The sequence below is a fragment of the Ostrinia furnacalis genome, unplaced genomic scaffold (genome assembly GCF_004193835.3).
Source record: "Ostrinia furnacalis isolate ACB-3 unplaced genomic scaffold, ASM419383v2 OfSCF0077, whole genome shotgun sequence".
Taxonomy (NCBI): domain Eukaryota; kingdom Metazoa; phylum Arthropoda; class Insecta; order Lepidoptera; family Crambidae; genus Ostrinia; species Ostrinia furnacalis.
This window is the reverse complement of record NW_021130316.1, coordinates 524,889-550,744: the sequence shown is the minus strand read 5'-3', so window position 1 is coordinate 550,744 and position 25,856 is coordinate 524,889. Positions and strand designations below refer to the sequence as shown.

Below are 25,856 nucleotides of genomic sequence, written 5' to 3'. Positions count from 1 at the left end.
TAAGAATCGAATCAGTGGGAGTTTCTGGGAAAAGATATTTGAAAATAGATAATCAAACATGTAAATTCAATATACTTCGCCCACGTTTAAAAATACACTCTGAGATGACTAATCTTCGATTTTCGGTAAAGTAAATAACTGTAAGGTACGAGCATCAAACGAAACATCTGAAACTAAGTAGGTAAGTTACATACTTATTTAGTTCTCTCAACTCAATACTCAATAATTTAATAAAATAATGTATTTGCTTAAAGTAGACGTCGTAAAGCGAACGAAAACGATTTATTCGCTAAATTTATTTAATATTATTTTCACTGGTGTGTGTTATTCTAAATTACGTTTTCAGTATACTTCATGTGATTTGTTATCAACATATCTATTACACTACTATTTCCGCGAACGTGGTGTAAAATCTATGTAAATGCATTTTCTGACCGACAGAAAGTCAATATTAGCTCGTTACCATCGATAAATATTAATTTCCTTCGGCCGCAAAGGAAATATTTCAATTACGCTCATAATGTACTGGAGTTAAGATTTCAATTTAAATGCAAATTCCTAACAAGTCTATGATATAATACCGCTTAGTTCACAAGGTCTTAATCGTATCTGTTAGATAAGATACGAGGTAAAAAGTAAGGTGTTTTTTATCGATGGATAGTTATGGCAGTTGCAGTGATCCATTCAGCATTGATATTGTAATCTAATCTCAATGATCATTAACGGAAGAGTCCTTTTTAGAACTGATACAATAGAACTGAAACCTGTGTGACGCAAACTACCTTTCATAACAAAATCAACTGGCTACCAAGTATTTGTCATTCATTTCCGAAAACTCAATGAAATATTGGCAGCTCTTTCTCGAAATAGGGAAACCATTGTTATCATTATGAATGTGATAAGCTATGAATCACGATTGAATATTTTCGATGACAGTGTAAACCGACCTTTTGCAAACACAACACGTCTTTTTTGAATCAATTACTATAATTTTGGAGTTTTCCTTTTAAATATTTGTGTTTCTGCGATAGTGTATTTAATTAAAAGTATAGTGATTTAATTATCGTGCCAGTGACATGTGTGTACATTAAAATGAAGTTGCTGAAGGGAATCAAAAGAAAATTTCGTAAATGTTTTCGTTTTGGTATGTATAATTATAATCACACTACTTAATAGTTATAGCGTGTTTACATAAAATTGTTGAAATATGACCTCCTATTTCTTCAATAATAAAATAGTTTAACAAGTTTATATTACGATCACTTACTTTTACCATTAGTCACCTCTAATGAGCTACGTGACACAAACCACGTTATGTTTTGCCCAATCCCTATTATTTTATATGATTTATGACAACACTATTAAACTAACCGCATTCCAATGATGCAAAATCTACTGCAATAAAAACGGCCCTATTGCGTTCAAATGACATAATTTACAACAAAAGCACAAAAAATGCAGTGAAAGTGGCCAATTGTCCACCCACGGGTGCGCCCACAGAACCGTCGTCAAACAACAATAAACTATCGCTTACGTCACTCAGAGGCAAACAAAACATAACCGATTAGCGTTATCTTGAGCACAGGTAAACATTCTAAGGAATGACTAAATTCTTCACCTTGTGCGCAATTATCACCTCTAATAACTCACTTTGGAGGTCGAAATTACATCACTGCTTTTTTGCAGGAGTCTCGGACCACTTATGCACCGATTTTATTATTCAGTTCCCATCTGCGAGTAACTTCCAACTTTACCTGTTCAAAATTAAGGACGTTTTTTGGGTATTTCATGTGTAAGTCTACAGGGGGTCCTTTAACTGACAAACGGCACGTATCTGTCAAAATATTTTTTCCTACGACCCCCGATTGGTGCAGGTAACTTTGACCAGTTTATTCCAGTGTGTCGGTGCGGTCAGTTCTCAATTTTGCGGTTTTTGAGTGAGGTGTGTGTTCAATTTTGTATGGATCATTACCAGTTTGACGTTTTTAAAGTGCAGTGTTGAATTATGTTTGGAAGGACTTGAAGTAATGACTATCAGATGTCATCCCGTAAGTTTTAGAAGATTAATTGCTTTAGTTTAATGCCAGTATTTCAGCTGAAGTTACGTCTGATCACGTTATTAATAGTTCGTATTAGATTAATTTTTTTGTCACCGGTGATTACTTTTATTGTGTCATGTCATTAAATTGAATAAAATATCTGCTCTCACACCCTAGATGACTTACCCATAGGCATATAATAAGCTTAATATCTACCTAATGACACGTTGTGTCAGAAAGTCTGAAATAAAGCTGTATAAAGTTCTCTTGAAGCAAGACTATGCCAGAAGTAGTATTGAGCAATAATTTCAGACTTCCAACTAACTGTAGCATTCAAAGTTCAACTTCATGCTGTATAACAAACTAATTGCAGTTGGCACTTGGGTTCTGCTACTGACATAAATCTATGAAAAACTGTTTGTAACTACGCTTTTAGTAGATGAAAAAGTGAATAAAAAATAAAATATTGACAAGACAAATGTGATTTTTTACTATAGGTATTACGAGTAGGTAGCAGAGCACTTAAAACACAGAAAGAAATAATGTTCACGAGTATTTGGCACCAAATATCATATAGAAACGATCCGTTTTAAATAACAACATTAACATAAGAGATAACAAGAGTGATTGTAATCTATATTCTGTGGTCTTAGTCATCTCTCTACTCTTCATTGAATTATAACTATGTACTTATGAAGTCTCTGATTTGACTCTTCCAAAATATTATCAGTATTTTCAAAACTAATTGTATCTACAATTTCTGAGTATTAATTTGAAAACATATTGTACGTTACCGTAAAATTTTAAGGTAAAATGATACGAGAACCGTTGTTTTTGATACTGGGAGCTGTTACAAAATTTAGCTTTATTATGTGCTCATATACCTACGCTTTCATTATTTAGAAGAATGCGGGTAAACAATGTTATTTTAGGGCGCCGAGATGATATTGCGAAAGCCGCGTTCCCCGAGGTAACAGGTACATTAATTTAATTCACCATTTTTAGAAGAATAGAGTTTGTTATTACAAAGAAGCTGATCCTAGCTTGTTTGTTATTTAGTGTGGGTATATTTCAATAAATATCTATCTATCTATGAACATTATTTACGCCTTGTGTAACGTGTAACCCCTAAAATCGATTCAAACTCAAGCATGGATTGAAATCTTGCATTAATGTTTAATTTATTAAAACCTCATTCGACTTAGTAGCTGTCCTCTTGTTTACTTAAAACAGTATGATTTATAAAAGGCAATAGCAATTTATTTTGGCTGCCAAAATGGAACAAAAAGCAAACGACAAAAACACGATTACATCAAATCACAATCATCCCCTGTTTGTTTTCTGAAATATTCGTGACAGCTCGCATTTGCCACTCAATTTTAATGGAACCCCATACCTTTTGACCCTTGCTTCGTAATGAATTTCTTTACCCCGCCTCATTTGAAGTCAGTTTTGTTGAGTAATGGAATTTGTTTTCATATTTTTCGATAAATTCGGTCGGATATTTTGACAACGACAAATTGGGAAATGAAATTATATTTCGTTTTAATAATGGTTAGGGCGTTTGATTTGGTATTCAATTTCAAAGATTTAGTGGAATCTGAAAATTCTGCCCGTTATAGTTCATTTAACATTTTCGTAGTTTCGGCTATTTGCCGGTACTCCTCAGTAACTGAGTATTTATGGAATTTCTTCCTCAACAAAAGTTTTCAGGTTCGTAACGTAATGGTTCGTAGCTTTACGTTTGACTTAGCAAGAAAGAAAGACAGAAAGAAATGGAGTCCGAGTGAAGCTCTAGCTTCGGCCTGATCATCACTTTCCATCAGGTGAGATGCAGCCCAAGAGCTTACTCGTTGTGGATAGAAAAACGACCCTTAGTAGCACGTCCAAACTGCTAAAATTGACAAGCCTTAAAAGTCAGTCAAAGTTGACCTTAACTAGTTGGGTTTTATTGGTGGTCAAGCTGTAGATCCTGGCTACACACGGGTTGAAGCGGTGGGAAAGACAGGTGGGAAGAGTCCCGTAAGCCTCATCAGTCTTTAGATTCGTCTATTAGACTCATTGAAGGGACCTGTATTGTCCAAATATGGCCAACAAGGTTACGCAGCGTCAATGCGCTTCTGCACAGCAGCAACAAAGGCGATGAATGGCTCGCAAACAGCGGACATGTGTTTGTACAACTCAATTGAACCCACATGGGGTCGGAGGTCACACGCTGAGCGGATCAAATGCGTCTGTAGGGTACAAGTCATAAGCCATAGCGAGTTTGGAAACCGATCATAAAATATACTCTGCAACCAAAGACTGAATGGTCCCGAAGTGTCATTTATCTTAGTAAATTTAATGGTAATAGAAACGTCTCAAGGAGTGTGATAATCAGTCCTACTTTTACATGCTTTTATTTTGTAGGAAATTAAACATAACAGAATCATTTTACATGTCTCAAATTCAGGATAAACTATGTGATCAAAGCAGTGCATACTTTTTGATTTGTTTCTTCGTTTCCCTATGTGCGTAACACCATCGCTATCGATTGTAGTGTTCAATGCTCCAATTTTTTCACATCAGAAAATAACAATAGGAGAAGAATTAACTAATTTTTTTTTTCAAATTCAAATTGTTTTTCCAAAAAAACAATCTGTTTGCTATTATTGTTTTTTTTTTTTTTTTTTTTTTTTTTTCCACAACGAGGAAGCTCTTGGCCTGTATCTCACCTTGTATTTTTTTCACTTGCGCCAAACCCTGGCTTTAGCAGGCCAGCCAAGGTCGCCGCATACATTTGCGTGCACACGCGCCTCCATTACTGCCAGCTGGCCCAGTTTAGCGGGAAAAGGAAACTGAACAACGCATTTTGCCTTTGCATTGTAACTATGAGAGGCTTATATGAAATTACCTACTGCTTCATGGCCTTTAAAAATGTAATATGTAGCAATGGTACATAATAATATAGCATCAGCTAAAAGTCTGTTCTTTAAAACTAGTTTCAGAACTGTGATTATTCGAATTCTAGTTTTAAGTTAGAGGGAAAAGCAAATTGAATAACACATCCCATCAAAAACAATACTTGTCAAAAAAACCAAGTCTCGCAACTCAGTTGTTCTACGGTAAAAAGTTGTGAGATCCATGTAATACCAAGTCCAGGCCAGGAAATCTTTAACGTTTTACATAAATATATTGACTTGGCCATCGCACTAAATAATTTAATTTACACGTGTTTTCATGCGATGGCCAAGTCAATATATTTATGTAAAACGTTAAAGATTTCCTGGCCTGGACTTGGTATTACATGGATCTCACAACTTTTTACCGTAGAACAACTGAGTTGCGAGACTTGGTTTTTTTGACAAGTATTGTTTTTGATGGGATCTCATTTCTTTTTGTATTTTGTAGACAGCAGTTATGTATCTAGAAAACTGGACCGAAATTGAAAAATTTTACTCGACTTGGCGGTTGCACTACCGTGCCCCCAAATATTTTAGTTTTTCCTTGATTCATACACCAAACACTACTTATATTCCAAATTTGAAGCTTCTAGGTCTGCTAGAAGTGCCTTAGAGTTTTGATGATCGGTGAGTCAGTGAGTGAGTCAGTGAGTCAGTGAGTCAGTCAGTGAGTGACAAAATTAAGTAACTTTGACCCGTTATAATTCTTAAACTACTGGTTCAAATTGAATGAAATTTTAAATATACCGTGTCTTTACAATGCCTGCATAGCTAATGAAAATTCAGCCTTCTAGTTTTATCCACAACGAAGTTACAGGCGGTCGAAAATGGCCTGAATTGCTTCGAGAAAAGGATGGTACGGCCGTGCCGCTTTTTTGCTCGACTTGGTGGGGGCACTGCCGTGCCCCCAGATTTTGCCTTTGCAACGTTACTATGGGAGGCGTATATGAAATACGGATGACAGGACATCAAGCTAAACATAGTGATTGTTGTCTTATATTGCTGCAATACGGGCAATTTGGCAAGAAAATTATACCACTAATTGCACTACTGCTTCATGGTTTTCCCAAATGCAATGCGTTGGCTGGTGCTCTACAGTTTCAACCAAATGTACATTCAAAGTTGAAACTACTCGTAGTTCGGGAACAGTATTATAATTCTAGTTTCGAGTTTGAATTAGAGGGAAAACGAAACTGAACAAAACTGTTTGCTTTTGCAAAGTGTAACTATAGGAAGCTTATATGAAGTTACTGCTACATGGTCCTTACAAATCTAATAATGCAACGAGCTTGTGCTCCATAGTTTTAGCCAAAAGTCCATTCAAAGTTGAAACTAGTTCCAGAACTGTGATAATTAGAATTCCAGTTTTGAGTTTGAATTGAGTTTTGAGTATAGTTACTTTATAATATTATTATACTATGAACTTTTAATAGGTACTTCCGTTATAGCGTTAAGCGTCTAGATAGTTTTTGGTTAATCATAACAAGAAAATCTAAATATAAACTCAAAGGTGACTGACTGACTGACTGACTGACTGACATAGTGATCTATCAACGCACAGCCCAAACCACTGGACGGATCGGGCTGAAATGTGGCATGCAGGTAGATGTTATGACATAGGCATCCGCTAAGGAAAGATTTTACGAAACTCCACCCCTAAGAGGGTAAAACGGGATCCACGCGTACAAAGTCGCGGGCGGCCGCTAGTAACCTATAAATAGGGAAACTCCTTTTATCGTCTTTGTCTTTCCCTAAAACAAGCGTTTACGTCCTCGAAACCATTGTTTCGCTTCTCTACAACCCAAACTTAGTTCGTGCTCATTACCGCCATTACACATAATTACTGGTAATTAGGTTAGTGCGCAGTTAGCCGGCGGTTAGCGGAGGCCCGACTGATTGGCTCGCCGATTTTGGGCAATGTTTGTGAATTGAAAATTAGTACAGTATTCGTGTTTTATAGTTGCTTGTTAGTTCTGCGGTTAAATGAATACGAAGAGAAATTGTTTATTTAGCACACAACATTCACACAGTATTGCAAGTGAGCATAAAACAGGAAGCGATCTCAAAAAATTTGATGACAGTCGTTGGGAAATATTATTGTTTAACTATCGGGGGAACTATTATTTTGGTAAGTTTCTATTTTAGTATAGGATCTTCACAAATGTAAACAAACAGAACATATCAGTAGACATTGGAACCGCAAGTGAAATGAGTAATAATTTAATATAATATAGCAGCCTCGGAGTCAGTGACGAGCAGCCACAGTAAGGTACCGGCCAATTATCGCGCGCAGCCACCGTGGCGGCTTTGAAGCTGGCGCTTGTCTCTCATCTAATAACATAAGGCTACTTGCGGGTAGTTACAATATCTTGATAATATTCGAAGGTCTTCTTAAATACACCTAAGATATAAATGAAGATTTGATTCGTATTGACACAGAATTGTGTTATTTCCTAAAATATCGTTTACAATCTTTTTAGGTTTCCATCTGATTAGCTATAACTAGCTGCATTTGAAACATATTTAAATTCAAATTGAAGTAATAAATATCTCATGCCATCATTGAAAACGACAGCATCAAGCCAGGCCTCCGTCACTCGCCTATGCCGGCCGAGATAATTACCTACAGCGCGCGACAACTTCAAGTTGCAAATCAGTCCGGGCCGCCACGCGCCTGTTTGCACACGCGTATCTATACACGCTCGGTCGATCATAGTCGCAATCAAGGTTTATTGTTCCAACAGCACTGTTATTCTTATTTAATGAAAAATTGTAATATTTAGGAATAATAATTAACTGTAGTGATTTAAATAATAAAAAAAAAACTACACTTTATAAATAACAAATTATTTTGAAATACTTATGACAAAAAACTATAGCAAAAAAATTATTTTAGCTAATAAAAACATTAACTTTACTTCACCGTGTCTATTTTCCGACACTACACCTTTTAAAACTGTTTGTTTAATTTCGAATTATCGCAACACTGAAGTTTATTAATAGGTACTTTAGAGATGGTACGATTATACAAACTCCACTAGATTAAAGTTTTCTAATCGTAAATACAATAAATGCTTCTTAAAATTAAGTTTTTATTTATTTTACTTTGCTCATACAACCCTGACGCTTGAGCGGTGACGTAGATCAATTCTAAACACAAAAAAAATGCGCTCTTGTGAGCGTAGTAGTAAGGTGCGATTTCGAATGCACCATGTGCGTTGGATATTTTGCATTATTATTATTACCGTTAAAATGTCGGCATCTGATCCTACACAAAGGAGTGCAATTTCTGTTGCTACTATTATGTATTCTGTGTTAGTAAATTTAAAGCTTATTTACAACAAGTAATTACCGAAATTCCCACGGGAATTAGCGGGAAAATCCTTTTGTATGAAAAACCTAAACCGCGTAAGTTGACCTGAAGTGATGCAGTGACCGCGCGCTCTCCGCCCTCTATCTCTAAAACGGTTCACCGTATAAAAAAATTTTTTAAACAAAATTTGTAGAGAATTTAGTATTCTACAATATTGATAATAAATACAAATAGCAAAAAACCCATAGGAAATGAGATATTTCCAAAAGGAGCGCAGAAAACCGATTTTTGTGACCTTTGACCTTAAAATTTAATAGTTGCTTACACCCTACCATATGTAGGTTTTGAGACAACTTTTAGGGTGTCAATATACAAGTATTTACAGACTTACAGCTGGGTATCTCTAATTCCGAGATTCTTACCTCATTTAAGCTTAAATGACTGGACTATCTAGACAAAGTGCAAATTATAATCGCAAACCAGTCGAAAAGTGGTCGAAAAGCCCCTTTTTTGTATGGAGTTTTGACGGATTCGATTTTCGATTCGATCAAAAAGTGCGTTTTGTCTAGGGGGGCTGATTGTGCCATCATTGCGTTGACTCTGACAGCGCTATAAAAGTGACATTATATTGACACATGTTATGGGATTACCGCGCTTTGCGTAACAAGCTTTATTGGATGAGAGTGACAACAAACAACTATTAAATTACTATACGAAAGTCGTATGTTGACGACTTGACTTTCTTCCATTAAAATATTAATGGACTTGTAAATGATTTAAAGGTTTTGTAATTTTTATAAGCTTGTAAAATACGTAAACGCTACCTACTGATTAAGAGTTTAAATAGGTATTTTAGAGTAATATTTTAATTTACATGTAAATTACTATTATTTACGACAATCCTATACAATGTCGAGTAGAGCATGAGCAAAACACAATTAAGACCAATATCTAAGTAAATTCCTTCCCCGTACCCTGTAATGAATTGNTAAAGCATGTAAACCTTTGAAAAAGAGGCTGACAATAGTGACTGAGTTTCTTGCGCTGCTTCTTCTCAGCACTGGCCCATTTATTGTCCCGAAGCAGTGGTAGGGTTAATACTGGGACGTGTAAAAGTGCTTTTTTTAAGCCTATTTACAGAAATAAATGAGTGTTATGAGTTTTTTTATGATAGTTATTTTGAAAATATATTTAATGTACAGAATTGACCTCTCTACAGATTTATTATAAGTCTATAAAAAGTGTCCGATTAAAACTCTACCAACAATTTTTCATGATTTTTTTAATTTGGAGTGTTTATTATGTCTCATGCACGAGTAGAGCAGCTACTGTTTTCAAATCCACTCCACTCTGCATGGCAGCTCGAAAACAAGAGGCTTATCCAAACATGGCGTGTATACAGTAGGTATACTGTATACAGTGCCGCCAACAAAGGGCTCGTCCGCCCATACATTCGATTAACCCTTCGTGTGCGGACGCTTAGAGGGCCGTCAAAAAGCAGTTTGAAGATATTATGTCCATTTTTCATAATTTGTTTAATTTTTCTGACTTTTAAATAAAGCCAATGATGAAAAAGTTTTCACAATTAGATATATCCTCATCAATGTAGATGACTCGTTTATCATGAAATATTGTACAGCGTCTATCTATTGCTTAGAGAGTTGGGTACGGCTCAGGTGCAAAAATGCTTGTTTCATTTGTCTTTTAATCAACTTGACTACCTAAATTTACGTTGCGGGTAGGACGTTAAGCCCTTGATTCAGTTGCGCCTATTAGACGTCTATGTGAGCAATCAGCTCATGAAATCTGACATGACAAATAAGACTCAATTAAATAGTAATAAGTGAAAGATTCAATTTCGTATAACGCAAACGGATGGCTGACTGAAACGGAAAACTGTTACGAAAGTTTTTTTGTCTGGAGAGCTAGTTAACTTTTCTAATTATGATCTACCAATAGCTTTTGTCTCAATTGAATCTTTTGTTACTGTGTGGCAGCCCTAGCCCCGATGAAGCCTCTTCTATTTTTAACTAACAAGTGGATACCAGATAAAAGTAATTAAGACTCGTTGAACTTTAATTGATTTCATTCATGCGATGTCAATGGCGCGGAATGCTGAGTGAATTCAATAGTGGGTAGGACGCATTGAATAAGCCTGGTTCAACAATGGTCGTCGAGCGTCGATAGGTTAAGTACATATTTTTATTATTTTCGCATTGTGATACTCGGAACGTGGATTTGATAGTAGATGTCAGAATAAAACTTTGCCAATCTTATTTGTTGTAGAAAGTAAAACAGGCAGAATTAATTTTAACTTGAGAGGCGGTAAAAAATGGTCTTTATTTTTCCTTCAAACGTTCTTAATAAGAGTTTCTTTGTCTTATTGTTACAACGTTTTTCCTGGATTTACAAAAACTGAAATACCTACTTTTCTGTGTTAATTAGCTATTGGCAGGCCTGGCTCACTCCGCGCGGTACATCCGATAATTACCTACAGCGAAGCGCCCCGCCGGCGGGTATTATATCAGTCGAGTGTCACGCGCTCGCCCGTCAGGACGCTGGCTTGCGTTTTAGTATNATTGTGTCGTTTTATTGCGAATTACCTTCCAGCTCCATCATTAGACCCTGATTACTATATAGAATTAATTAAAATACTCATCAATACAAAACGAACGAGCCCAAACTCGATGCATTTAAGTCGTTTTATTATAGAGTTCCTATGGCCACCTTCCAGCTCCATCTTCAGATTAGCTCCATGTCATCATAATATTGCATGGTCATCCAAATCACATGTGTTTGCGAAATTTCAGATTAATCGGTTGCCTGGAAGTGGGTCTTAATTCAGCTTGCAAGATTCCACCCATACAAATATGAGCCAGTCACTGTAATATGACGTCACGCGCAAAAAATGGCGGGCCGGCCGCCGCCCGCACTTTTAAAATTCAATATCTTGGAAACTAATTGACGTATCGAAATAATTCTTTCACGTGTATTTTTTATTTTTAACAGAGAATACAGAAAGCTAAAAAACAAAATTAGTGAACATTCTTCATTATACAGGGCTTTGTACTAAGACAAATCCGTACTGTCATCGGTTATCAAAATCACTTGTGTATTACTTTCCCAATCAATGTCGAAATACAATACAGTTGTAAGGCACTCCGAATTGAAAAGGAGTATAACAAAGGCGGGAGAGGAAAAGCCATTGAATTCAAGGGATTATTCCGAAAAACGTTATCCGTAGTTTCGAATGTTGTCATCCCTCTCACGCAAAGAAAGATGCCAGAATGAGCGACAGAGACAGGTAGGCCCGAAACTACGTACATATATAGGGTTTCAGAATAGCCCTTCAGAGGTTAATCCTTTAATCGCCGGCGCCAAACACTCGCAATCAGCAAAAGCCTTTCGGGGTGACAAAGAAACGGTTCAAAGGAATTGCTTGCGCAAAAGTTTTCTTAGGATTAATTCATGGTAAAGGAATCTCAAGCAGAAAATGCTGATTGCCAGTTGTATTGATGCTGTATCATGTTAGAACAGAGTTAGAACGATATTGTTTCGCAATTTAGAAACGTGATTGCATGTCGATACCGCAGATTATGCCAAAGCTTCACCGAATGGATACGAGGGTATTCTTAAGAGTGTAGTGTGAGGGTTTACGAAAAGTGACGTGATTGCTAGTAAGAGCGTTTCTTATTGCTTAGTTGAGTCATCCTTTGAAAATCAATGAAATCCTTGGTCATCAGTTCTAAAAGAGATCACTGTAAAAGCTCACAGAAAAAAGTTCATTTACTCATAGACGTGAGTTGGCGAATTACATTATCGTGACTAGCCTTTGCGTCATTCACAAAGCACTAGACCATAACCGATGCCATGGCGTGGTTACACCATAGACACACCTGGTGGATCGTAGGCGTGTAGCAGGCAATGAGTGTAAATTATCAGCAATGAAATCATAGTTCCTAATCGTAGTTACTTAATGCACGTGCAACGCTATTTTCCGAAGTTTAAGTTTTTAGAGTTTGTGCTGCCTTTTCTCAGTATTTAGCGCACATTATTGTCCTGAAACATTAGCAGGATTTAACAGGCACATGCAAAAGCGCTTTTAAAAGCCCTAGTTCGTTTAAAAAAGAACTATTTTGAAAGAACTTTTTTCACACCACCAAAATGCAACGAGACTTACCGAAAAAGACTACCTATCATTCTCATAATATAGATATTGCTCAGTAAAGGCCAGTACGAGTAGGTACGTGAGCGCTCAAAGTTATTTATTATGGCACAATATAGTCGACAAACAAAGCCCACACGAGGGTGGACGTTGAAATTTTAATTAAGACCGCCAATGCCCGCTCTACCCCAAGCGGGGATGAAATGCACGCAATTCCCACATTATATTCGGTTATCTAAGCATTTTGAAACGCTTTGCATTTTTATAAAAATATTTTCTAGCACGTGTCAAATATTTCAAAGCACTTTGCGAGTTTTATAAAAAAAACGCTACGTGCCTTTTCAAACTGTAATATTTTACTGAAAGGAACGGAAAATTAATTTAATGGAAAACCGACTTTAAGAGAAAACACATTTTAAATAATCTAGGTAAAATGCTTGTAATGACCTTAATACTAGCTAAGTTTGCAAATAAGTAAAAAAGTTAAATGTCAACTTGAAAAACCGTGCTTCAATAAATATACTCTCTATTTCTCTCGCTACTTCAAGGTTCTGAATTCGGTTGTCAGGAGGAAAAATCTTTTTGTAAATTCAGACTTAAATCAACCCAATTATCCGAAAATAAATTATTCCGTGCTTCTTGATAAGCAAAATCTAGTCAGTCTGACTAGATCTAGCAGTCTTGAAATCTAACATTAATATTGTCACCTCAATCGGTAGCAACTTTTCCAATAGTAACAGCTATTGGTACCTCGTGCCATGGGGATGAAAGCGCCTCACAGCTCGCTGCGCACGGGTTAATTTTAGAGCGAGCGCTGATGAACTTCGTGCGATACTATGAACAAATAATGTTACGACACGTGCTTCCTTGTATGAATATTACTAAATAAAATGTTAACTTTAAATATAAATGATGCAGATCACTACATAAAGACGCGTTAAAAATAGCAATCGTCATCTACGATCATTTCATTCCAATTTGTGATGATCACAGACTTTTTTTTATCCAAACATTAGTTTGAAATATTCTGTTTCTATCGTTGGGTTAGCCAATATTACAGTAGGCGAGTATTAATTTAGGAATCAAACACGGCCTGTCTTTTTCAACACATTATTAATGTACCTAATCGTTATTGTATCAAATCAGTAATTAGCTAAGTACGACCTAAAATTGACCACGTTATGTCGATTAAGCTTTTCAAAACTATCTACCTTTTAGTTAAGCACTTGCCTATAAATTATGACAATATTGAGTTAACCCTCCAACCCCGTCGGGGATGAAAGCGGGCGCGCTCGAGCGAGCCGCACGGCTGGCTGCGCACGGGTTAAATTTAGCGCGGGCGAACCGTGGGCGCCTGTGAACGGGTTAACCTTGGATACATTTGAAGTTATGTCTTTTTATATCTATAGACATTCGACGAGGAAATAGTTATACTGAAGCAGGCAAAGGAACATGGAAAGCATTGGGGGAGTTTAGTAGGGGACGTCCTATGGCTGAGATGAAGAGATGATGATGAGGCAAAAGAAACACTTTTAACCCTTAAATTATGTATCTTTTTTTAAAAACATGAATTAAACTACTATTTACGATTAGCAATAAACTGTAAATTTCTTACGACTGCAAAATATCCAGAGCTTTTTATCTAAGGCTGCTAATAAACTATGAGTTAGTTATACCTATGAGTTTCCATTCTATTACAAAAATCAACCAACACCATCAGACCTAAACCATAAATCAACAAGTAACTTCCATCACAAAAGAAGTTCCCATTAAGATCGGCGCGAGATCAGAAAAAGCTTCTCATTGCAACTAATCGAACACAAGAAAGCGTTCAGCGTGAGTGACGGACAGACGCTTACCAATTGCTATCTGGACAGACGACCTTGGTCGAGGATAATATTAGATCTATTGGGGGGAAAATGCTTTTTTTGCTATTGTATTTAAAGATGGAAAAGGAAGCTAATATTATGTGATAATAAGGAGGAGAGTACCGATCATAGCATAGTCAGTATAAGATTGTTTCAATGACAAGCAAGCGTTCTAAGTAAGTGACGAAAAGACGCTAACCAATTGCTATCTGGACGGACGTCCTTGGATAGTCCGAGGATATTAGATCTGATGGGGTGAAAATTTACATTGTTGCTATTATATTTTAAGTTGGAAAAGGAAGCTAATGGGATAATAAAGGGAGCCTAATGCACCTATCTATATCCCTAGTCTAGGTCCTAGACTAGACTAGTCTAAGATTGCTTCAATTACTAAGGAAGCATTCAGCGTGAGTGACGGATAGACGCTAACCAATTGCCATCTGGACGGACGACCTTGGTCGAGGATATTAGATCTGTTGGGGTAAAAATGATTTTGTTGCTATTATAAAGCAAAAGACAAAGCTTGTAAATGCTTATCACGAAGCCAAATATCGCATATTCACCACATCTTGTCAACATTTTTTCAACTTGAAACACTTGGAATTGAGGGTAATAAAACATAAAATGGTACCGAATTTTTGGACATTATAAACACTGAACTATACACACATTGTGTAGGCATAGCCGTAAAAGCGTCTATGGTAAACATTGCGTGTTGTGAAAAAAATTCTTTGTTTAAAGACCAAAAATAAGTGTATTTCCTGTCCATAACAATGCAGAAATACACTCACTATTATGAAGAAACTAGCTGACCCGGCGAACTTTGTTCCGCCTTAATGGCAATAAATAAGCAGACTTTTTTTTTATTTCGAACGGGATAAAAAGTATCCTATGTCCTTCTCCTGGCTCTAAACTACCTCCCTGACAATTTTCAGCTAAATCGGTTCAGCCGTTCTTGAGTTATAAGTGGAGTAACTAACACGACTTTCTTTTATATAAGGTGGGTGGACCATGGATGGCCACTCTAACGAGTAAACGCTTTTTATTCCTTTATTAACTGGATAAATGAAAAAAACAAATTATCAAATAATAGTTTGTTTTATTGTGTACCATATAAATCACTTTTTTTTAACCTAGCTTTAATCAGTATTCATTAAACTTAAGTTTTGTTAAGCTCTTCCAAATGGCCTTGCAAGCAACACGGCTCCAAACAAGGCCAATATTATACATCAGTCGTTCAACTTAAAAATAGAGTTGTAACAATTAATATATTCGCTTTTACTAAAACTACATAATAAGCTCTTTCATTTAAGCAAAACATTAAATGCTCAATTTATTTTTATCATTTATAAAAAACTCAAAGAACATTACTTGAACACCATCGTATAACTAAGAATATATTATTGGAAATTATTTAAAAACAGTAGTAATGAGTATTATATTGACATCAAATAACTTGCCAACGCGTATTATAATGAAATTAAAAACTTTTTTTTTTACCTCAAATGGCCTTCTTATGGGTCCGTTCTTTGTAAGGCCAAAATGAGTTAATATGAGTTAAAAAGTTTAATAACCCTTGTAAATAAAAATATTATAAATATAAAACATTGTTTAAACTGTAACGGTACGTATTTACTAAAAAGTAACTGTTCATATGTTCATGGTTTGTACATGTTCTTTGTAAGGCCCATGTACCCTAGCAAGGCCAACTGTCAAATGTTTGATGGGCCTTGTAAGGAACCATTGGCTTTGCTGGGAACACTACCAATATTTTAACTTAAATCGAGGCAAAACTATTATTTTTTTCTTTAGTACCATAAACATATCCTTATACGACAGTTCACAGTAAAAAAATATGAAATAATAATAGGTTATCTAACTAAAAACGTACGTTTTGTTGTGCGCGCGAATAACAATTGTAACGTCGATGACCGAAGTCCACGAATCGTGAGATCGCACTGCCACAATAGCGGCGCGAGCGACTCGCCGCCGCATCTGTGGCCTTAAGTTTGATGGATCTTAGTGTATAGCCGAAGGAATATGTGTTTTCATGTCAATAACTACGACTTTTTAATAGTTGGCCTTCAAAGGAGCGTGGCCTTCCATGGTCCACCCACCTTATGTTACGGTTAATGTGATAAATTGAAAATTATTAATAATAACCGGTTATTATGAATAATTACCGACAGTCGCGGTAAAAGTGATAAATGAATCACATTTAACAGTGATTATTTAATAATTCAAGCTTAGTACTATCAAATTTCATAAAAGAGAACAACATCTTGTGTACGTGCTCGTGTACAGCCAAACTTTTGAACGTTTTGATATCATATTAATATAATTTGGCATAATGAGTTTGGAGTGTTTCTTGCATAATACTACTTTTCCATGATGCCTATAACATCATGTTTTTATTTAAAGTGAAAAATAGGTTAAGGTGCGGCGGGGGTGGCCCTTGGGCCACCCCTAAGCCGCCTATTTAGTTTTATAGACACACAAATTACCTCATATTAATCACATTTACCAAATCATGCGGTGATTATTCATAATAACCGGCGATTATTCATAATTTTCACATTTATCACTTTGACCGTAACATATATAGATTAAAGAAAAATAAAATAACACTTTGCTCTCTTCCTTTTTTAAGTTTATGTTTCCCTTTAATCCAATCAACAAGTTTAATGGATTTAAGGGTAATAAGATCGAGTGGATCAGAACTATTTGATTAAAAGGCTTGGACAGGGAAATCTGTAAGCATCGTTCTGGATTAATTGTGAGTAAAGCTGTGGCCCAATAACAGCGGTATTTTCAACCGACTTCAAAAAAGGAGGAGGTTCTCAATTCGACCCGTATGTTTTTTTTTTCTATGTTTGTTACGCGATAACTCTGCCAATTATGAACCGATTTGAAAAAATCTTTTTTCGGCGTATAGGTAATACTTCAAGTGTGGTCCCATTTAAATTTAATAATAGAAAAAACAACCCCCAAACGTGGAAAATTGGGGATGAACTTTTTTATACGCAATATCTCCGCCGATTATAAATCAATTTGAACGATTCTTTTTTTGTTGAATAGGTATTATCAAAAGGGTGGTTTCATGCGAATTTGAAGAAAATATTTCACCCCCAAGGGTGGAAAATTGGGGATGAACTTTTTTATACGCAATACTTTTAATCTTTAGTTTTTTTTTGTGTTCACGCATTTGAAGTCGGTTTTATTTTTTTTTAAAGTTATTTTTTCCAGTATTTATTTTTTCAAACACAGGCGAGTATTTAAAAATGTAACGGGAATTTCTGTTGGCCTACCTATTGGAAGTAATTCAGAATTCAGTTGACATATTATATTAGCTATAAGTATCCGATTTATTCCAATCTCTCTAAATTGCATTTTCTTTAAGGCAAAAATGACAATAAACAAAATTTTAATTGGAAATTGGACCATTTTTCGAAGGTTTATGCACCATCGTACCTTATTATTCCAATTAAATTTTACGTTTGAGTTGATTCCAATGAATTCTTCAAGTTTCCGCTATCAAGAGACCGCGGCCCTACCCAAAATCCCATCGACCCTTGGCTCAATATCCGATAACTTGTTAAAAACTAACAAACTTTTGATTAGAAAACGGTTCGATGAGCTTGTTAGTTTCTTCAACACTGTACTAACAAGCCAGAGTCAAACTTACCACTTAAAGCTTTTACATGAAAAATCTATTTTACAACGGAATAATTACTGAGCTTTAAAACTTTTTTATTTACATTATTTTCATGTTAAGCACAGAAGTTTTGAAAACTGCTCTAATAAGTCCTTTTTATAGAATGCTACAAAGACTTTAAGAATAATTTATATTCCTTTGAAACGACGCTTTAATTGCTCTATTTAACTCAGAAATTATCTTTTCAAGTCACGTCGAGAGACAATTTCAGTTTTCCAGGCGCCTACCTATAGTTTTTGATGAAACTGAAGCTTCATCAGTTTATCCTTAATAATTAGGATGACCATAAACACTTCGGGTGATCATAATTAGTATCTGACATCAAAAACAAATGGCCCACGGTTTATCGTCTTGTACACTTGTGTAAATAAAAGGCGTGCCGCCTTGTTCAGGATGTTTTATTTCACAGAGCACCGTCGCCACCTCTCAATAATTCAACAATGCGTTGGTGGCGATTGCTCTCAGGGAAATAGCTGATTCATACTTAATGCCCATCTTCACTTCGGGGTAAGTAACAATTGGTCCCTACAACCCTCGAACTTTAAGCGACATTTAGATGTAAAAAAGTATTTTTTGGCGAGAATCAATAGCTCTTAAGTACCGTTTTAATAGTAACTTTGTAAAGACATTGAAACAAGTAACAGTCATAATTGTCGTCTATTTTCGTTGGCACAACAAAAGAATACTATCGACAAAGAAATATCCCACAAAGAGCTTTAATAAGCATCTGTCAAAAGCGACCTACATGTCTGGCGGTCGGCGCTCGACTGCCTCCGGAAGCGCCGTCGGCCGGAAGTCACGTCACGAGATACCGCTGTGTGTCGGCCCGCTCCAGTTTTCTGATAACTTTAGTGTTCAGTTGGACAGTTTGTTTTATCTGTGTTATGGTTGAGGGCTTTGAGTTGAAGATTTATGTGACGAGCTTTTCTAGAAGTTACGCATCTGTTACAGAAGTAAAATCCGTATTTGACGTGTATTTCAGACAACAAATAATTCAAATTCATATATTCTGGAAGTAGGCTTATAAAAAGCTCTTTTATAAGTCCCAGTATTACTTTAACCCTACCACTGCTTCAAAACAACAAATGGGCCAGTGCTGAGTAAAAACATTGCAAGAAACTCCTCAGCTAATCCCTCCCTACCAGGATATTGTGCAAAGTTAAAATGTTGTTAAGTGACAGACTCAACAAATGTTTTTAGTAAAAACATGCTGTAGGTATTGTATTATTTCTCAGACATGAATTGTCAATTTTATTAAATTATCTCTAAATACAAAATTATGGTAAAATATTCAACATCCGTCACTGAAAAGGCGCAAACGATCTTAGGCGCCTTATTGTTGCTGCTAAAGCCATTAGAGTATTGTGACAAAGCTGCGACAAAGTCTTTGTCTCTTGTCGTCACGACGCGACACAAGCGACACAGTAGCGATAAACACAGAAGCTCTTTCTCTCTTAATGATTAGGGGTCTAGAGTCACAACACGCATTATGGCAAATCAATATCCATCTTTGATTCTTGTTCTAAATACACCAAATCTCTCTCATTCCATATTTTTTACAATTAATAGCCAAGTCAAATTTTAATAAGGCATTAAAATACTTTTTCTTTTATTAGAATTGATACGTTGCAAAACTAGATATGTCTCGCCAAACCGAATGTACATATTTGTCTTTTTCTCTAAAAGTTAACAAAAATCTCTTTATAAGTTGTTCAACAACGACTGGTGAGCGAGTAACCCATGAATAGATACAAACAAATGGGCCTTCTTCCTTCATCTGTATCCATTAATATACCTGTTAGAGTCAACAGCAGATCAGACTATAGATTTTACTGGAAACTAGCACCTATTACTCTTACATTAGGCGCTACAGTGTAAACCTTTGTGCCCTCGCCCCTACAAAGCGCCATTGACGTCACGCACCGCCTGAGTGACGTTTCCTCCATTTCGGCGTTCCTTTCGAGGAGTCTATACGACTCGAGTGGAGACAAGTGCGTCAGGGTTAAAAGGGCCTCGTTTGATGTCAGATATTTGCCTCGTAACAGGCACATAATGCGTTGTGAATGCTTTGTTTCTAAATCGTAGTCGTTGTTCTATGCTCTATAAAGGTTTAAGTTAGATTTCGACATCCAATTGCTGTTTTAAAGTTACCTTTTAATTTGTAAATATTAAAAGCATTCTTTAAAGCGCTTCCCAATTGGAAATGGATAGCGAATCAATTCAGAAATCAAATCAAGAGCCACCCCACTGTACATGTAGAGAGTTATTCGTAATTTTTAACTGGATTTCACATAGGTATTCAAATTGAGTGCTGTTGAGTTCGGATTCACAATGCTCTGAAATGTACGGGTGACTTTTCACATGTGATTTCATGAATATTTTTTTACAGAATAAATTAATCTACAACTGAGGTTTGACTCTTTCTCGTCTATACAACTTTTCTTACAAAAAAATATGCTGTTAAGTAAATTTCTTCGCTTTTTATTCTGGATACACTGATAAATTGTGTGTTATGTACCCAACTAAAAGCCTTAACATGTCCCAAATAAAATATACGACAAGGAATCATGATGCTTTATTTTAAGCTACGCAGACCAACACGACTGCGCTACCTCGTGAAATATTTTCCAGTGAGTTTTCATCGCATTTCCTGAATCGGGCGACCACTCCGGTCGTCGACAGTCCGTAACCAGGTTACTGTCAGCGAACGCTCACTTCGCAGCGAACAGCACTAATTGATCGTGGCTGTTGTTCCGTTTTGGCCGCACGTGTATTCAGAAATCGAGCTTTTGTGCAAATAGCTTTTGGAACAACTGACTAGCGTAAAATACTCGTATGATGGGATGGGGCATTTTGTCGGTTGAGAGTGAATAGGTGGTCATTGAAATTAGGTAACTATTTTGACAACTTATCAAACTAAGCACTGTTGCACCTGAACTAACTGGCACATTGGTATTTGTAGCAAGTTTAGGGAATCACAAAACGACGTCATGGAAAGCATTGGGGGAGGCCTATGATCAGCAGTGGACGTTCTATGGCTGAGATGATGATCATGATGAAAACGAAGTTAGGGTCCCTTGCAAAAAAGGTTGCCACATGCTCACCTCTGCCCATTGCAATCCAAACGCTACAAAAGTTGTTAATAATAAGCTTGCCACTACTTGTGGCTTAATTAAAGCCAAAGAGCATTCTTTTATTTATTATTTTCATATTTGTAACTTTATGTACGCGTTTTATGAAAACCTCAATGACCTAACATTCTTTCATTTTGTTCCAGACCTCCAGTTCCCCATAGACGTGTCAGGCGTCCAGAACGACCACCCGTTCCTGGACGCAGATTCCCTCCAGTCGCTGTTCCGGCGGCTGACGGCGCTCAACCGCTGCGCCAACATGAAGCTGGAGCACCACCATCATCAGAAGAGATCGGTGAGTCTACATTAATTTCTAACTATAAAAAATCCCGGAACATAAATGGGGGTGATCTGGGTATCTCCTAATGCTCTACCTCTGGACATCGGCTTGATACTATTTTTGGGACACCATGTATTATGTAGGTGCAGTATTGCAGAGCTAGTGTAGCTTATACTTTGATTCTTGTTAGTGTTGGTTGAAAGTAAATAACGCCCGTATTCACAAACATTACTATGACGTCTCACAGTGCGCATGGACGCACAGGGTGACACTCGAACCAATCACAGAGCTCTATTCAGCGCTGTGCGTTCGATTTGCTGCTTCACTTAAGCAAGCATTGTTTGTGAATACGGGCGTAAGAGTGGGAAATATTGTCATATTTTGCCGTTTGTCTGAAGTGTCTGACTACATTCAAGTTAAAAGCTGCGCAAAGTCGGAGTCTTATCACAGAATAATAATAAGTACTACGTACAGAAGTTTTACTTCGCGAAGGTAATTAAAAAAATGTATGCTCAATGTCATTAACAATATGGTGTAATTTAGCCCGTCTCAAGAGTCAAGCACCATTTTGTTTACAAACGTCAGTGATCGGCACTGCGCCGAAGCTATAGGGCTGACTTCGGTAAAATGATGTGACGTGAGGTGCCAAACTGCGGAAAATGGCGGAGGAAATACATGATTTAGCATGAATTATCATGAATAATAGTAACTACTTATTTACCTCTCAATGTCTTGAAGCAACTTCAAAAAGTACATTCTGTGTTTTTATTATTATTTAGGCAGTTAAATACTGCACAGTATTTAGTACACCATTTTCTTTATTTTCTTCCATCATACACAAGAATACGCGTGCGTGAGTCAATGTTCGCTCGTATGTGAGGCCTTGTCGAATAGTATCCTGTAGGTGGGCCATCGTGCGTGTTTTGTTTTCGATGTAAACTTGCGGAGATGAACAGGCCTGGTCTTATTTATAATTACCGTCATGAAAATACTATTCTATCAATCAATTGTAAAACGTTTCTGAGAAGCAATATCTGCCCTAAAGAGGTTGTTTACATGAAAAGTTTTCTCAGAAATGTAGGAGCTTAACTTACTAACTTACAGTATCAAGTACTTACACGAAAATTCGTAAACCAATTTGTAGCGCAATAACAATTAACATCACTTCCACTTTCAACTTTCAATCAACTTAGTAATATCCAACCGACACCTCCGGTGTTTTATCAAGATAATGTTCATAGAAACATTAAATAGCCGTAGGTAGGGGAGACCGACGAGAGTTGTACCAAAGCTAATTTCGCTGAACCTATGACAGTTAGCGAGTTTAAACTTCACGTAAAGTGTGTGTGCTTCACGCAAAGAGCAAGAGTCAAAAATAGGGGAAACCGAGGAGAGTTGTAACAGAGGTAGGTTATAAAAACTTCTTCTCTAAAAAGACGGAGTTTATCGAGCTAGTAACTTCGCTAATTCGTTGGTCTTATAGTCCCACGATTCTGGAACGATAAGTGACAAAAATCTAAAACTAACAACCCAATATTGATAGTAGCGCCCTCCTGTAAATGTTATAATTATTTATGGTTGGCCAACGTGGGAAAAATCGGAACTAAAATCCAGTCTAGATAGTAGCGCCCTCCTGGCAGTTGGGACGGACATCTATACGACAAACCACAGTTCGAGTCAAGTTGTCAGATCGCTAACTGTCATAAGCGCAGAGAAATTGACATTGTGACAACTCACATCTGTTACAACTCTCCCCGGTCTCTTCTACTCATAAAAAGTAATTAAGGCCGTTCCTCTATAACTATATTTACCTATTAATTGTGGCGGTGAATATAAATGAAGATATAATGAACCGTCGCGTGTTCCTTAACTTTATGGCGGGTTAGTGTTTTCCTATTTTAATTAAGAAGTCGCAGGATGTATTTAATTTTTATTGATTGGGAACTTAATTATTTTCAAGCGTGTATTCTATCTTAATAGTATTCCGATAGCATGTTTTGAATTGATAAATAATTAAGCGTAAAAATAGTAACGAGTAAAGAGCGGTTTCCGAGGTATTGACAACAACATAATATCAGGCTAAACCCTCTTAAAATGTATGAAGTAGTTCACTATTGCGATTTTGCGATGAAAATGTGATATCTTATGTGCTACAATCAGGACTTAACACAGAGATAAGTACAAGTTAAATAGTAAACCAAGTACTTGTGTATACACATCCAGGATACGCATTCGTTTATTTGATTAGCACATGCCCACACGCCTCCGGCGTACAACAGCCAATTTGCAAAGCTAAAACGACTTTAATTTCAAGCACCGAGTGAACTGTTGGTTCACTCGGTGCTTGAAATTAAAGTCCTACTAGAAAACGAAATTATCCTGGCCATAGCTACTATCCCCTGTACAAGGACATAATATCGCCAACATAAAGCGTTTCATGGCGGAGCTTATAAGTCGCGGGTTTTATGCGAGCTTCAAGATTAGAGTGCGCGTTTAATACTGTTACTGGAGTCCGTTTACGTGGGACAAGTTGGTTGAATAGTAATTCAAATAATTATTTGTCGTATTCACCGGAAAATATTATAAATTATTTGTATTTATTCGCTTTTTGTATAACTTTCTTTCTTTCTTTCAGTCAACAAACTAGTACATAACTTCGTTTATTAAATTAACCATCTTAACTTTAAAAGCAAAGCTAGACACGCAGAAAGACTTCGAAACCTTTCATCTTAATTAGTGATTTATTAATTTACAGTTACCGTAATAATTTCACTAAGACGTACACACTTTATTATTTAAAGTTAACAGCAGATCATAAACAGATATTGCATTAAGACGTGGGAGTAACTAAAACGAGGCATCAAGATACGCCCGAACTTTAGCCATTACCCTACTACTGTCGGGCACATAATCTTAGCTTCATCTGCTCAACACTCTTGCACGCTGCAACTACGGGCTTAACTTCATATACAGCCTTTATGAGCTCTTACGACACTGATGCAATATTGCCCTGTGATAAATTGCAAGTAAAAATATAACTTTAAAGGATTTGAAGCCTTATGTACGGAACTCTTTTGTCACTGGCCAGAAAGAAAAAAAGTTTTACCAATTAAATGTGAAGCTGTATTATATTTTATGTCAAAAACTCCTTTGTCACTGGCCAGTAATAAATTATTATTTTCTAACTAATTTCGATCGTCTTTTGTTTTAACTTCTGTAATCTCGCATCGTCTTTTCCAAAACAATAATAAGTAATTATTTTAATGACTTTGTGTATCGAAATTAATTTGTGGACATTCAGAAATTAAGGAAAACTAACAGAAAGCTCACGCATGCAATGGAGGTAAGTTTGACTGAATATTTAACAACAGACAGCCATATTTTTTTTATATTCATTCATAATAATATTTTTTATGTCATGCTCTATAATGGAGAGTGTAATATTCTCAAGCCCGCCGGCCAACGCAAATTTTTTACATCTACTTTTTATTAAGTATGTAATTAAATAAGAAAAAGAAAAGGTCAGGTACTTATTGCAATAAAGTTGGCGTGCTCTCTTTAACGAGCCACATACAACCGTATTAGCTCGCAGAAGTGGTATTAAAACGTCAAAGGGACTTGACAGCTCAATTTTATGTGTTTCATAAAGTCCGAATGTGAGCAAATTTTCATGTTTTACTACCTGCAAATATTATACTATTTTAATGTGACTTTTGCCCGCACCTTCGCTGCCATGAAATTTAGTCTGCTATAGCTTATGTTATTCAGGGATAATATAGCATTCTAATGATGATATAATTATTGAAATCGGTCCAGTAGTTTTTAAGTTGTAACGATACAGACATCTTATAACATTAGTAACTACTATGATAAAGTTTTCACGTCTACCCTCAAGCAAATGTTAGCTCCAACGTAGATTTGCATGTAGAGCTAATCGCTTTGATTAAAATCGCAATTAGAACGGATCCGCGTCGCTCTCGCGTTTAATTAAAAGCGGTTTAGCGAAAATTCAAATGTGTAGCCGAAAACAAAGCACGAGCCGTGAAATAAATCTCCATTGACGGAAAAATAAAGCTTTTGCCACACTGTATGTGTTCTGCGGGCAGCGGTTAGGTTAAAGTGAACGCAGCCCGCATCATGTATGAACAATGAACAACATTGTCGGTCTATCATCATCATCATCATCATCATCATCATCATCATCATCATCATCTCAGCCATAGGACGTCCACTGCTGAACATAGGCCTCCCCCAATACTTTCCATGCTGCCCGGTTGGTAGCGGCCGGCGTCCAGCGCCTTCCTGCTACCTTTATGATGTCGTTGGTCCACCTTGTGGGTGGACGTCCCACGCTGCGTTTTCCGGTACTATCGGTCGGTGTCGGTCTCTATCTCTATACATTT

The 25,856-nt window shown here is 36.6% G+C and overlaps 1 protein-coding gene across 3 annotated transcripts in view; it reads left to right on the top strand.

Annotated features, from left to right (window-relative positions):
* Window positions 1-25,856, top strand: part of cv-c (RhoGTPase activating protein) — a 78,598-nt gene that overhangs the window by 7,915 nt on the left and 44,827 nt on the right. The window contains exons 1-2 of one of the 3 annotated variants that reach the window (XM_028302038.1): window positions 966-1,144; window positions 21,320-21,468. In XM_028302038.1, coding sequence (XP_028157839.1) covers window positions 1,093-1,144; window positions 21,320-21,468 — 201 coding nt within the window. In that variant the 5' untranslated portion in view covers window positions 966-1,092. Of the gene's footprint in view, window positions 1-965; window positions 1,145-1,897; window positions 2,049-21,319; window positions 21,469-25,856 lie in introns of those variants that run through there. The other 2 variants (XM_028302045.1, XM_028302029.1) reach the window with 2 other exon arrangements.